Below are 13,292 nucleotides of genomic sequence, written 5' to 3' on the forward strand. Positions count from 1 at the left end.
TAAAGTGCTTAAATTAAGAAAGCTTTGGCTGGGAGCTGTAGCTCATAGAAACTTAGTCCCCCTCCGACCGGTTACGTGATGTAGAGCTTAGTAAGGCTAAGCCTCCAAGCCACAACACTACAAATATTGTGTGACACCCTTTTCACACACCCTGTCATAGCTGCACAGACTCACATCCTGATTTCCACCTACGTCCTGGAATTAACCTATCCATGGTATTGGTCGACGTTAAGCACCAAAGATCTTTGACCAATCCTGTTTCTTCCAGTAATTCTCCACTGTGTCAAGCGATGGCGGTGACTCCAGCTATGTCTACGTATTAGAAACACTCAATGCATGTGAAACCGAACTCGACTTACATCTTGAGGGTGAACAACGGTAGGATCGTCCCGAGACTCGTACCCAAACTCATTGAAGGCGGCAAAGTTTTCTTCAAGCTCCAATTTCAACTCATCTGGAAGAGGTATATGAAACTCGCCCTTAGGCAGAGTGACAGATTCAGCCTTCATACCAGTCGCCTTTGTGAATGAGAGTGCCAGCTCTGGCACAGTCAGCCATTCTCTGTAGCCAATGACATTCTTTCCGGCGGACTCATCGATAAGTCGTTTAACAATAGGACCAGTATCCTCTTCAGCGGCGATGAACGGGATCTTGACATCCGGCTCAATATGCCCAATGAACTGGACTACTCCTTCGTCGTTCTAGATGTGTTGGTAAAAACCACCCGAGCTTTGCGTAGCATGCTCACCTTGCTTGCTTGAGTAATGGGGTTAGAGACATAATTGCTCAGGAAATAGCCAGATTGAAAGATGCTTGTCTTTGTCCATAGGTCTGGGTACATTTTCCTGCCGTACTCCGTTGCATTTGCCTTGGAGTCAAAGTGGTAGACGTGGGTGTACTTTCCCTTGGACCACTTTGTCACATTGGAGAGGGAGGAGAGGATGAAGCGCTCAAGAGTAGGCACCTTAGCAACTGCATCGATGATACTCTTCAGCTGCTGAGTTTCAAACTCGCCTGCCCATGCATTCAACGGCTGTCCAGGCTTGGGCTTGTCTTGGTTGGCAGGATCACCATAGATGCCCCAAAAGTCGGTAACGGCGAAGATGGCACTAGCGCCCTCGAAAGCAGCCGGGAACGTTTCCGGTTTGTTTATGTCGACATAGACAACCTCGGCTCCACGCGCTGTCAAGGCTTGAGCTTTGGGGCTCGAAGTGTTGCGTGTCAGGGCGCGGACCTGCCAACCGGGCTCCCCGAGGAAGGTGTTAGCGATGGAGCCACCCTGATTGCCGGTGGACCCTAGAATAGCGAAGATTCTCGGGGAAGCCATTTTGACGAGTCGACGGTTTTGATAACGTACTAGGATGAGATGTTATGATGAGTAGTGTGATGATGGGTAGTGTTTCATGACGGGTGATGGCTGTGGACTTTCTTTTATACTACATCTTCTGATACTCATCTCGTGGCAGAGGCAGTTTGAGCTAGAGAGGTGATGATTAGTTATCAAACTGTTAGAAAAGCACTTGCTTGGTCACCACACAATCCCGACTGCTGCACTCGTCGCATTGGCCATACAGGATCCAACTGATGGCGTAATGACTCGCAAGGAAACGCCGGCGATTCAAGCCAGTCTCTTCACGACAGCGTCATCCGGTCCGGCTGCGCTCTCGCCACTTTCGTGGATTGGTTCCCACACAGCACACTCCTCGATTGGTCTCATCTTCAGCAAGTGTTGAAATTTATCACGTGTTGCCGATGAATCAAACCAATCATTAGGTCCACCTCCGGACCGGCCGGACCGGCCGGGCCATGCAGTGAGTACGCTGGCTTGAGGCCCACTACTAGGTGATTTGCGTTGATTCGACCTCATCAAGATTGATGGTTTTAAGTGTCTTCATTCCTTGTCATTCCGATCGGTTGAACTTTTGAACTAATCCTCTTTTCCAGCTTCAAGCGTTTCTCATTTCTCCCAAGCTCAACGTCAATACTCTGAAGTCGAAATCGCTATGGCATTCCCCAATCGCCTCCTCACTCGCTCAACATGGCACCTCGTTGGCCTTGGCCTCACAACCACTTTCATGGGTCTGGGCGCCCTGGCCTTATTCGCACCACCCACTGCTGCAGATTCTCTTGGCGTCACGCCCACCACCTCTGAAGGCCGAACCATAACCGAAAAATCAATGGTATTTCTCGGTATACGTGATGTGGCCGTTGCAGTCGCGATGTTTTGGTTCCATGGTGAAGGAAAGACTAAGGAAATGGGAGTTTTGACGACAGCGTGGACTCTCGTGTGTGTGACGGATACATGGGTTGCGATGCAGGGCCCAAGAGGATGGGACAAGGGGATCTGGGTTTTATGGGGTGGAGCGGCAGTTGTTGCGTTTGCGGGGCTGGGAATGCTCCAGACGTCAGGATAATGGGTTGTTGACTGGCGGGCGATAACAGGGCGGGTGGCTTGGGGCTAGGGGAGGCGGCGGTCGCGGTAGGCAAAGAAGCCCCGGGGGGGCATTTGTTGAAGGGGGCAACGTAGCTGCGCGCCTGAAGGGAGCAATACCTAGTCACAACAAGGATATCCATCAATTGACGTACTTCGGCAACACTAGGCTATCCTAGGCGCTATGTAGCGTAATACGGAGTAGCTACGGTACGCATTTTTTAACTACGAGAGGTTTTGTCGTGATGTTGTCTTCGCTAATGGAGTCAGTCCACTTAACGAACCCCGCGACCCAAGTTGCATTGCTTACAAATGAACTTAAGGTATCACTCCAAGCTCGAGCAGTTCTGTCGCACAAGGAAACTCTACCACACACACTTTTCCAAGCCTGCCAGGTTTCCAAGCTTATCATTTCACTTCTCGTCACTGCACGACCGATGCCACAGACATCTTGACACTGCCAGCATGGATGAGCAGGTCGAGCACCAGCAAGGGATGGCGGTAGAGTATCGCCCGGTGCAGCGTATTGGTCTTGCATGCCTGGAATGTCGCCGCAAAAAGGCTCGATGCAGTGGCCACAGGCCTCAGTGTGGCCATTGTCGTCGTCTTGGTCGAGGTATTGACTTCATTAAATGAACTCCTTGCCCTTTGGGCGTCGTCCCCCCCGTTTTTCCTTTTGGGGTTTGGGGTTTTCACCTTATCTTCATCCTCATCCTGGTTTTCTGCGCCCTGGTACTAATCTGTCCGGTGCAGAATGCCAATATCTGTCGTCATCCAGTCGAAATTCCAATTCAACACACCCAGGTGCTGCCCCTGCCACCGTTGCCTCATTCAGCAACGGCAGCAACGAAGAGTCGATCTCATCCCTCTCAGAACGTCTCAGCCGTATAGAAGAACTCCTACTCGATTTACATGACCAAGTTACTGGTTCCTCTCGAGACCTTGACGTGGTGTCATTGTCGGCGTCAAGACCATTCGCAACCTCCTCAAGCAACACAGGGAATCCACGAGGGTCCTTGTCTCCCTCAGTAGCATCAAAACCACGCTACAGTTCCCTGTCACAAGCATTTCCCCCGCGTGCTGTAATTCTGGGTTGCGTCAACAATTACTTCAGCCACTGCCACAATCAACCGTATTCCTTCTTCCACGAAGCCAGCTTCCGTCAGAGTCTTGAAAGTGGTGTCTTGCCGGACCATCTCGTTCTCGCGGTCCTCGCCAGCTCCGCTCGCTTCTCCTCCGACCCCTACTTCTCTGACCCGCACGAGAGCGCTGCGCAGTTTGCAAATCTCTCTTGGAAGGCAATTGTAGGTAGCTGCCTGGCTCATAATCAGGCGGCTCATGTCCAGACAGTTCAGACCATCACGCTACTAGCTATATTCGACTTTACAGGTTGGTTATCTGTTCTCCGTGGGATTTTCTTTGTCGGAGCGGCCCCTACCTCTCTCTGTTTTATTTTGACCACAACATTCCTTCCCCACAGCGACGAGGGCTGACTCTATATCCTTTCCGTATAATTCCAGCCGGCAAAACACGCCATGGTTCTGCCTGGGTTAAGATTGGTCTCTCAGTCCGTATAGCTCAGGATCTCAAACTCATGGTCGAAGATGAAGCTAGTCTTCTAGAGCCTGAGCGGGAGGAGCGTCGCCGAGTCTTCTGGTCCATCTACCTCCTCGATCGTCTCGTCTCCTGCGGTCGTTGTCGGCCTCCCGCTGTTTTGGATGCATCCTGTCAACTTCAGCTACCATGCGACGAGCCCACCTACCGCGACGGACGCTGGCAGCCCACCATGAAGCTTGAAGAGTTTCTATTACGGAAGCCACTTCCCGACAGCGTCCTCCACAGCCCGCTCGCCCACGTCGCCCTTTTGGCGTGCTCACTCGCTCGTACGGCAGGCTACATGCTTCAACAGTTCAATGTCCGGAACCATAACCCGCCTTGGGATGCCAACTCAGACTTTGCCTCCATCGAGTCGGATTTGTTGTACACAGAGACTGCTCTAATGTCCTCGAAATCAGCCGCGGAAATTGTGAGTTCCCATCGCCTCTCCGACGGATCGATCGACCAGCCTAGTACTGGGCCTGCAATTTTCTCTAGGGCCTTATTCCACCTATGCCATTGCATTCTCTACCATCCCTTTCTGCTTAGGCGAAGAATTTCCTCTTTCCTGCCTGCTGTCCCCTCGTGTTTCCTCTCACGCTCGTTTGCATCAGCATGGGAACATGCTCGAGCTATGATTGAGCTTCTACAAGAGGCTCGTCGTCTTGGCGTCGTTGTCCAGGCATCCTTTTACGGCTACTGTATGGTTATGGCTGGCTCCATTATCGGTGTCCAGTGCCATAATGACCAGCCCTGGAGGGCAGATCACTCAGCTCGTCTACTTTCTGAAAGCGTAGAGATTGCGCAAGACATTGGCCTGTGCTGGAAGAATGTAGCGACTATGGTATGTCATCGAGTAAAGGGGCCGTCACGGCCCCTCTTCTTTTTTTTTTTGGTCGAATTTAAGGACTCTCCTCTTTCATACATTTGATTTGGTTCAGGACTAAGACTGTATTAATCTAGGCTCAATTCCTGAAGCGATTCTCCGCCATGCGCAGGGCCTACTCTCAACTAGCATCCGATGAACCGAAAATTATTGGTCTCAGCCAGGCTGAGGAAGAGTTTATGTGGTCTCTTGTTGACTACAGCACTATATCAAGCTCGACTGAGTCTGAACAGCAGGTTATCACTGATCTAGATCAGTGTGGTGAAACGGAATCCGCTTTGTTCGATTTGTTTGGCACGTTTCCTGTTGATTTATCCACTGGTAACTTTAACCAAATGGGGGAGCCGTCGTTTTTCAATTTTCCCGAAGTCCCATGCGTCGATATGCAATCTTCAATTTCTAGGGTCTACGAAGATTTAATGTAGTTTAGCTGTGATGAGTACCATACGTCTAGGAATGAGAAATTAAAAAGTGGTTGATCTTTCTAAGATCTATCCTATACGAAGGTTCGGGTTAAAATACCTGTTACATTGATCACGTGACGCCTACGTGTCACAACGTGACTTACGGAGCAGTTCTGCTTCACGACAATAGCATAAATGCTACGCGCTTTAATAAGTAGATATACAGGAGACTATTTACATGCAGTACGTATCACAGTTTAATATCTAATATAGGTATTTTCTACCAACTAGTAGCTAAGGTTATTACTTAGCAAACAGGTTTAGGGTCTTACTAGATTACTAGTGACATTAGTGGCGGCGTCGGCGTCAAAACGCTTGTCAGCCGTGTAGGCAGTGGCCGCATCGGCATCACTGCGATGGTAGACAGGCTTAACAGGCTCCAAGCCACGCTTGTCTGCCGTGTACTGCAGAGTTTGACGGGGTCAGAAGGTCACAAGTTAGGACTTTGCTTGTTTTCCTTACAGTAGTGGCAGCATCCGCGTCGGAGCGGACTCTCAAAGGGGAGGCGGCGGCCAGGGTGGCGTCGAGGAGGATAAGAGTGAAACGCATATTGGATAGATGGCATTGACTGCAGTGGTCTTTGGTTGGATTTGAAGAAGCTGGTGCTACTGGAATTGGTTGCTGGAGTGTCCCTCTGTTCTGGGCGGCGAGAATAATCTCATTTGTACCCATCCATCCCACCCATACTCAGTGCGCATCGTAAACCTCAATGAGGAGGCTGGATATTTTGGAGATGCTCTGTCACCGACGATATCACGCCTCACCTCTGAGGCTCTGCTGCAGACTAGCTGCCCGGAAAGTAGTAGTCCGGGCACATGAACTGCTTGATACGGTTGAGGCAATGGATCTTGTGGTAGATGTTGAGCGTGCTGAGGTAGCTGTTGCCATCCGGGGCCGCAATGCCGTTGTTCTCCCTGCCCAGGTGCCGCATGTACTCGGGCTCGATGTCGATGTTCTCGGCTATAAGTTTGGATTAGAACGAACAATGTGGCTGTGGCTGTGTTAGGATGATTGGAAGGGGCAGTGTGTGAGTTTGCGACTTAAGCTTACCGTTTAGCAGATCGTGCCACGCCTTGTCAAGGTCTGGGCGAGGGCGGCCGGAGAAGGAGCCCTTCTCTTGGATGCGGTCCTCGAGGGATAATTTGTGCTCACGCCACTCAACAGCAGACAGTGCAGGCGCTGTCGAAGAATGAGTATAATAATTCTTTTCTTCAATATCTGATGTATGGTTGCTAGGCCGGAACTCACAGAACGGAAGTATATCTTCGTGTTTGACACATCGCTGCCCATTCTGTGGTATAAAAACCCCTCCAATGATGTAGAGGACCAATAAGACGGAGTGAGTGATGATGAATGCAGGTGTTTTCCATCACATTACCCGTCTTGCACGCTGGTAGCAATTCTCTGCCCCAAGCAGTGCATCGCGGTCTGAGCTGGTCGGTCAGGCAGGTCTCTCAGGGACCCCGCTAGGGCAGTCCAGTACTGGCGTATAACCTGCCTATGAAGGCATCGGAAAGAATGGGGGGAACAACACAAAAGATGGTGAGGAATAGGGTTCCCTTTACCAGCCACTTCTCGCAGTACGAGACGAACTATATGTGTGAAGGGCAAGCCACGATGACCAGCACTGAAAGGAGATATTGATAGATGTTGGCTGATACTTGTTTAGAGGAGCGTGGGTTTGGACCAGAGTTCTTAAAATGAATATCTGCACGTAAGTGCAGATGCAGTCATCGAAGATACAGAAAGAGGGATGACTGTGTATAGCCATAATCTGTACCGGGGGGGGGGAGATGACGGTGCAGGAATCCACAACAATAATACTGGTTACTTATGTAGACACCCCAGACCCCAGACAGAGCATACACGAGCTCGCTTGCAATCTCCCCGGGGTTGTTTGCAATCACTCAATCTTCGATCGGATCCGCAATCAACCGAGCGCTTCCCACCAGCCGTTCTGAGAGCACACCTAGTTACATAATCCGTCCCCTTCACAAAAACACCACCCGCCCCCAACGCGTCTTAGGCTGACATCTTCATATCACCATCACAGCCAACTACATTGCCCTTTTTCGTTGCTAACGTAATTCTTAATATTCCAGAAAAAATGTCAAGCAAACTCGAATTAGGACACGAAAAGCAGTCTAAAACAGAGGGCATTTATACCGCAGCTTTTCCCTCAGAAAGGGCAGCAGCACTGCCCTCGTCAGAACAACCGCAGCAGCCTCCTCAAGCCGTGGAAGAAGATGGGGCAAGTAGTTTCGACCGCGTGCTCGCGCGTTGATGAATTATCTGACATGAAGCTGACCACGCACACAGTATAGCTGGAATGGCTCGGACGACCCGGAGAACCCGTACAACTGGCCGTCCCTCCGCAAGATATCGATCTCGGTCATCGTGTCATTCGGGCAGCTGGTGACGCTCATGTCTACGTCCATGATGGCAGCAGCCCTGGGCCGCATCAGTCATGACCTGGGAATTGACGAGTCCACGACCCAAGTCACCTTCTCCATTTTTATTCTCGGCCTCGCCTTTGCGCCGTTCCCTATCGCTTCCTTCTCAGAGATGTACGGGCGCAAGCCGGTGTGGCTTTTTTGCAACGCCTTTTACGTGCTCTGGAACGCCCTCTGCCCTGTCGGCAGCTTGCCAGCACTGATGATTATCAGCAGATTCCTGGCCGGCTCAGGTGCAAGCGTAGGCATTACAGCAAGTGCGACTTTGATGCTTGCCGACGACCTGCGCTAACGTCCTGGTTCGCAGTTGACGGGCCCTATCATGGCCGACATGTACCGCAAGGAGGAGCGCGGCAAGTCTCTTGCTATCGCAACCTTTGTGCCATACCTCGGACCAGCGCTAGGCCCCATCGTGGGCGGCATCATAACACAGAAGCTGGAGTGGCCGTGGCTGTTCTACCTCCTCAGCATCTTCAACGCCGTCATCTGGGTTGTTGGGCTGGTCTTCGTACGGGAGAGCTACGGTCCTGTGTTAATATCTCGCAAACGCAAAGCAGAAGCTGCCTCGGGAGCCTCATCGACAGGGCCGACATCGCTTAAGGGGGCTTCTTCCAAGATGGTTGCCAACCTGCGTCGACCGCTGCAGCTGCTCTGGCAACGGCCGATCATCCAGGTTATAGCCCTAGTTATGGCCCTGAACTTCGGCGTCTACTGCCTTCTACTGTCCACCTTCGCAACACTGTGGATCAACCGCTATAGACAGTCTGAGTTCATCAGCACGCTCCACTACATCTCCGTCTCAGTAGGCACAACTATTGCTACGCAGGCTGGGGGGCACTTTATGGACTGGGTCTTCGCAAAACAGAAGGCGCGTTCACCAGACGGTAGTACAAGTCCTGAGTTCCGCGTTCCGTGTCTTGTTCCGCCCGTCATCCTGATCCCTGTCGGCCTCTTCTGGTACGGGTGGGCGGCTGAGGTGGGCGCACACTGGGCGGTAGTAGATGTTGGGGTGGCTGTTTTTGTGTGTGGCAGCTTTCTGCTAGCACAGGCTATGCTTGCGTACCTGCTTGATGAGTTCTCTCACGCGGCGTCAGCAAATGCAGCAAGTCGCATGCTCTCTAACGTGATAGGCTTTGTGTTTCCTATCTTTGCGCCGCAGCTGTTTGCACGTTTGGGGTACGGATGGGGCAACAGCATGCTTGCCTTCCTGTTTATTGGCCTCGGCTGGCCGGTGCCGCTGTTGCTGTGGGTGTGGGGGCCTAGACTGAGAGCCCTGGGTCGGATAAGACACTAGAAACCCGATTGGCTGTTGGGTCCTGAGGGGGCGGGGCGGGCGGGGGGGGGGGGGGGGGGGCCAGGGGGAGTGGGTGACCAGGGCTGGGCGGAAGGTTACCCTGTAGGTTCATGAGATTGATAAGATCAATCAGGTGCAAGCGCCTGATTGATAAGATAACCTATCTGGAAAGTCTTAAGGCCCAGTCACGTCCAGGTACTTAATCGGGAGGCTCTACAGATGAACTGATTGCAAGGCTACTAACGTAATTCAGTGCTTTGGGACATCCTTTCTCAAGTGGGGATGACATCAATCAACTAGAAAATAAAAAGTCATGCCACACCCACTATGCCGCTGGTGACCATACTGAAGATCTGTCACTTACTTTCGCTGTATTTGGTGGTTATTCCAAGTTTCTGAGTTGCTAGACACGCTAGCGACGTTCACGGCCGTCTCCTCCTCGTCTATCCCGGATCCCACTCGGATACGCGGCCCAGTGCCCCAGGGCGGAGATAAGACGGCAATTGCCGGTTGGCCTCCTCTCAGGACTGGCGACCTTAGACCTGAATGCCTCTTATACGCTGTCACCAATATCACTCTGCGTAGTTACTGCCTTCTTTTAGTCCATATCCAAGAGAAACTTGGCGTTGTCAAGCTTCTGACCGAGGCACACAACACTGGACTGAAGCATTCGACACTGCAAAGAAGCGCCCCAGAAGCCAGTCGCCAAATATGAGCAACTCATCATCGCAACATGCTCGAGACACCTCCATCGTTGCCTCCATGTCAGCACAGGGCGACTAAGCCAGCAATTTCCAGATGAGACATTCATCCTCATGGTCCTTGGGCAGGATGTCGCTACGCTGTGAGCCCAGCCTCTGCTTCGTCATCTCTGTGCTTGTTTCAGGATGGGATCTTGTCGTTCTCAGCTTTGTCGTCTCGACAGCATCGGGGCCTGGTGCACCGAAGCTCGGGGGTTCTGCTTTTGCTTTGGAATCGCGCTTACCTATCGCTGCCGAAACCGGGCACATGACGACGACAACAACCATAGCAACTACTACTACTACTGCGCCTCAACAATCCCCCAACACCGGCCGTCCGCCACCGCGAGAAGAAATTTCCATTGAAGAAATCATAGACGGATCGTGGTCTCCGGACCATCGTCCGTTGGCTTGGATCCCTGGTATACGTGCTGATCCAAATGGCTGGCTCTTGGATCGCACCGGGCACGAGGGCGAGCTGGCGCGAGTGTACCATCTGCTGCATGATGGGTATCTTGATACCGATTGCGGTAGCAATCCCATGTCACAAACCCCTCACAACATCATCAAGTTGCCGCAGGAACGCGTCAATGGCCTAGTGGCACCGACGCCCGATGATTTGTGGATCAGCCCCGACCTCCATTCCGCTCTACTTGTCTTCAACAAGACCAAAACCTGGAGGCATTCGTTCACCGGTCTCTATTGGATGTTGGATCTAGAAACAGGCCGTATAGAACCCCTCGACCCGTCCGTGACCGATTCAGCAATCCGACTGGCTGAGTGGTCCCCTCGAGCAGACCCAATCGCATTTGTCCGAGGGAACGACTTATACGTCCGAAAACTTGACAATTCTACCAAGGGTACCGGCGTCCGGAGAATCACAGAGGATGGCAACCATAACCTACTGTACGGTGTTCCTGACTGGGTCTATGAAGAAGAAGTACTAGAAGGCAGGAAGGCGCTTTGGTTGTTAGGTACTGGACGCTATCTAGCCTTCTTGCAGACCAACTGCTCTTCGGTTGGGACGCACACAATGCAGCACCTCGGCCGCCACCCGCATAGAGATGTTGGCTATCTTCCGGGAATACAGCAGCACCTCCAGTACACCAGCTTTGCGTACCCGAGACCAGGTACGCCAAACCCGGTTGTGAGTTAATAGTTCTACGACCAGACCAGCGCATCCACATTCTCTATCCCCCTCTCAGTTATGTTTCCAGACGGGGAGAGGATCATATTCAATTCCTTCTGGGTCTCCAAGACGCAGATGCTTGTCAACCAGACCAACAGGGAGAGCGATAGACTCATAAGTGTCCATCGTTGATGTTGTGACGAAGTCGGTGAATATCGTCCGAGACGAGGACATGGCCGCCCTGGAAGGCGGTTGGGTCGAGCCCATCTACTACGCACAGGCCATGCCCGCAAATCCGGAAAGAGGTCGTCCAGACAAGGGATACGTTGACATTGTGGTCCATGACGGTTACAATCAAATTGCCCTCTTCTCTCCTGTGAGCAGCAGAAGCCCGGTCATGCTGACCTCGGGAGCTTGGGAGGTTGTGGAATCCGCGTTTGGCGTCGACCTGGAAAACAACATGCTTTATTTTGTTGCGGCAAGGGAATCACCGTCACAGCGCCATCTCTATGCCGTCCGGCTTGACGGAAGTGGTCTGCGATCTGTAACAGACATTTTCCGCCAAGCTTTCTACAACTTAGATATGGACCACGGCACCCACTATGCCGTTTTGAACTACAAAGGTCCCGAGCTGCCGCGGCAGTCACTTGCCAGGCTGCAGAACGGCTCAGTTGAATGCCAGTGGGAGTTGGGGGTTGGCAACGGTAAGCTGGAGACTAATTTGAAGAACCGTAGGCTGCCTCGTCGGACTCACCAGACCATCTACACAGCAGGTGGTTATCAGCTCTCGATCATGGAATTGCTGCCCGCAGACTTCGACCCCAAGCTACAATATCCGACCATCTTCCACATTTATGGTGGGCCTGGATCCCAAAAGGTCAACATGAAATTTGAGGTCGACTTCTAGACCCATTTAGCCACCAGGGGCAACATTGTACTCGTCGTGGACGGCCGGGGAACCAACTTTGCCAGGCACCAGCACAGGAAAATTGTGTGGGACCACATTGGCGAAGCAGAGGCCGCGGACCAGATCTTTACTGGCAAGACGTTGACCCGGAAGCTGTATGTCAATCCGGGGCGCGTGTAAATCTGGGGCTGGAGCTTCGGGGGGTTTCTGACGCTGAAAGTCCTAGAGATATATGCCGGTGAGACGTTCCAGTACGGGATGGCTGTTGCGCCAATGAGTGACTAGAGATATTATGGTAACTACATCGAGATTTTCTTTGTCGGGGTTTTCTGTCTGTTCTCGTCCCGTGTTTGTTCTACGTCACGGGCTGATTGCGACTGTGGTTCTGGATGTGATTAGACTCTATCCACACGGAGCGTCATATGCACACTCCCCAGAACAAAACCCCGACGGATACGGAAAAGCAGCCATCTCGAACGTGACGGCGCTGTGCCGCGTCGGTAGATTTTTCCTTGCGCACGGAACGGCCGATGACAACGTCCATATCGGGCATACTTTGGCGCTCGTCGACCAGCTTGATCAGGCAAACTTGACCAACTATGACTTTGTCGCGTTCCCTTACGCCGATCACGACATCAAGCTCCAAAACGACAGAAAGATGCTGTACAGCAGTATGCGTCTCTGATAACCCGGGGAATATATTTTTTTCTTTTTCCCTGTGGCTGACACTGTATATGAATGTCGTCTTGGTTATAACGTCACATACCCACTTTCCGACCACCCCCCCATTCCGACCACCCAAAAATGCCTCACCGCCACATCCAACCTCCCACCTCCTCCTACTTCTAACTATCACAACATTTTCACCACTCATCCAAATCACCTCATTTTTTGCATACGCTTTATTCTAACCCCAATAGGGCAGTATACCAAATATAAGATCAATCAGGCTATTAAGGCTGTAGGAAAGGGTATAAGTCTAAGGAAGGCATCCATTAAGTATAGCATCCCAAAGACTACCCTCCAAAACCGTCTGCATAGCACCCAACCAAGGGATATTGCCTTTGCAGACTACCAGAGGCTCTCTATTAATCAGGAGGCTAAGCTTGCTGAATGGGTGCAAATCCAGCATGCCCTTAGGCTTGCTCCAACCCATCAGCAAGTGAAGGTATTCGCAGAAAGGATCCTTCATGCCATAGGGGATACAGATCCTCTAGGAAAGCAATAGATCCAAGGATTCAAAAGAAGAAACCCATCAATCAAGGTCCAGAGAAGTCGCCCTGTTGACTCTAGACGTGTTAATAAAGCATCTACTAAGGTCATCAGGGACTAATTCAAACTCCTCGCCATACCAGAGATCAAGGGCATCAAACCAGCCAACAGATATAACAT

General features: G+C 51.7%; 8 protein-coding genes across 8 annotated transcripts; 6 read left to right on the forward strand and 2 right to left on the reverse strand.

Moving 5' to 3' along the window:
* Positions 1-3: 3 nt before the first annotated feature.
* CDEST_15169 (Putative NmrA-like domain, NAD(P)-binding domain superfamily) lies at positions 4-1,374 on the reverse strand. The gene is made up of 3 exons (XM_062931325.1): positions 749-1,374; positions 360-701; positions 4-306 (listed from the first exon to the last, which is right to left on the reverse strand). The coding sequence occupies exons 1-3, from the start codon at positions 1,325-1,327 to the stop codon at positions 229-231; spliced, it is 999 nt and encodes a 332-aa protein (XP_062787376.1). The 5' UTR covers positions 1,328-1,374; the 3' UTR covers positions 4-228.
* A 540-nt stretch (positions 1,375-1,914) lies between these two features.
* On the forward strand, positions 1,915-2,427 carry CDEST_15170 (uncharacterized protein). The gene has a single exon (XM_062931326.1). It carries the CDS (start codon positions 2,004-2,006, stop codon positions 2,412-2,414), a length of 411 nt encoding a protein of 136 aa, XP_062787377.1. The 5' UTR covers positions 1,915-2,003; the 3' UTR covers positions 2,415-2,427.
* A 381-nt stretch (positions 2,428-2,808) lies between these two features.
* On the forward strand, positions 2,809-5,388 carry CDEST_15171 (uncharacterized protein). The gene is made up of 4 exons (XM_062931327.1): positions 2,809-3,047; positions 3,185-3,820; positions 3,952-4,871; positions 4,991-5,388. Exons 1-4 carry the CDS (start codon positions 2,897-2,899, stop codon positions 5,336-5,338), a joined length of 2,055 nt encoding a protein of 684 aa, XP_062787378.1. The 5' UTR covers positions 2,809-2,896; the 3' UTR covers positions 5,339-5,388.
* A 773-nt stretch (positions 5,389-6,161) lies between these two features.
* CDEST_15172 (Putative mycotoxin biosynthesis protein UstYa) lies at positions 6,162-6,667 on the reverse strand (the record flags this gene model as incomplete). Its single annotated transcript, XM_062931328.1, has 3 exons — positions 6,162-6,337; positions 6,428-6,556; positions 6,622-6,667. The coding sequence occupies 3 exons, from the start codon at positions 6,665-6,667 to the stop codon at positions 6,162-6,164; spliced, it is 351 nt and encodes a 116-aa protein (XP_062787379.1).
* An 817-nt stretch (positions 6,668-7,484) lies between these two features.
* CDEST_15173 (Putative major facilitator superfamily, MFS transporter superfamily) lies at positions 7,485-9,124 on the forward strand (the record flags this gene model as incomplete). The annotated part of the gene is made up of 3 exons (XM_062931329.1): positions 7,485-7,646; positions 7,697-8,071; positions 8,138-9,124. 3 exons carry the CDS (start codon positions 7,485-7,487, stop codon positions 9,122-9,124), a joined length of 1,524 nt encoding a protein of 507 aa, XP_062787380.1.
* Positions 9,125-9,955: 831 nt separating this feature from the next.
* Positions 9,956-11,020, forward strand: CDEST_15174 (Putative dipeptidylpeptidase IV domain-containing protein; the record flags this gene model as incomplete). Its single annotated transcript, XM_062931330.1, has 1 exon — positions 9,956-11,020. One exon carries the CDS (start codon positions 9,956-9,958, stop codon positions 11,018-11,020), a length of 1,065 nt encoding a protein of 354 aa, XP_062787381.1.
* A 205-nt stretch (positions 11,021-11,225) lies between these two features.
* CDEST_15175 (Putative dipeptidylpeptidase IV domain, alpha/Beta hydrolase) lies at positions 11,226-11,900 on the forward strand (the record flags this gene model as incomplete). Its single annotated transcript, XM_062931331.1, has 1 exon — positions 11,226-11,900. One exon carries the CDS (start codon positions 11,226-11,228, stop codon positions 11,898-11,900), a length of 675 nt encoding a protein of 224 aa, XP_062787382.1.
* Positions 11,901-12,192: 292 nt separating this feature from the next.
* On the forward strand, positions 12,193-12,585 carry CDEST_15176 (Putative peptidase S9, prolyl oligopeptidase, catalytic domain, alpha/Beta hydrolase; the record flags this gene model as incomplete). Its single annotated transcript, XM_062931332.1, has 1 exon — positions 12,193-12,585. One exon carries the CDS (start codon positions 12,193-12,195, stop codon positions 12,583-12,585), a length of 393 nt encoding a protein of 130 aa, XP_062787383.1.
* Positions 12,586-13,292: the final 707 nt, after the last annotated feature.

The sequence above is a fragment of the Colletotrichum destructivum genome, chromosome 10 (genome assembly GCF_034447905.1).
Source record: "Colletotrichum destructivum chromosome 10, complete sequence".
Taxonomy (NCBI): domain Eukaryota; kingdom Fungi; phylum Ascomycota; class Sordariomycetes; order Glomerellales; family Glomerellaceae; genus Colletotrichum; species Colletotrichum destructivum.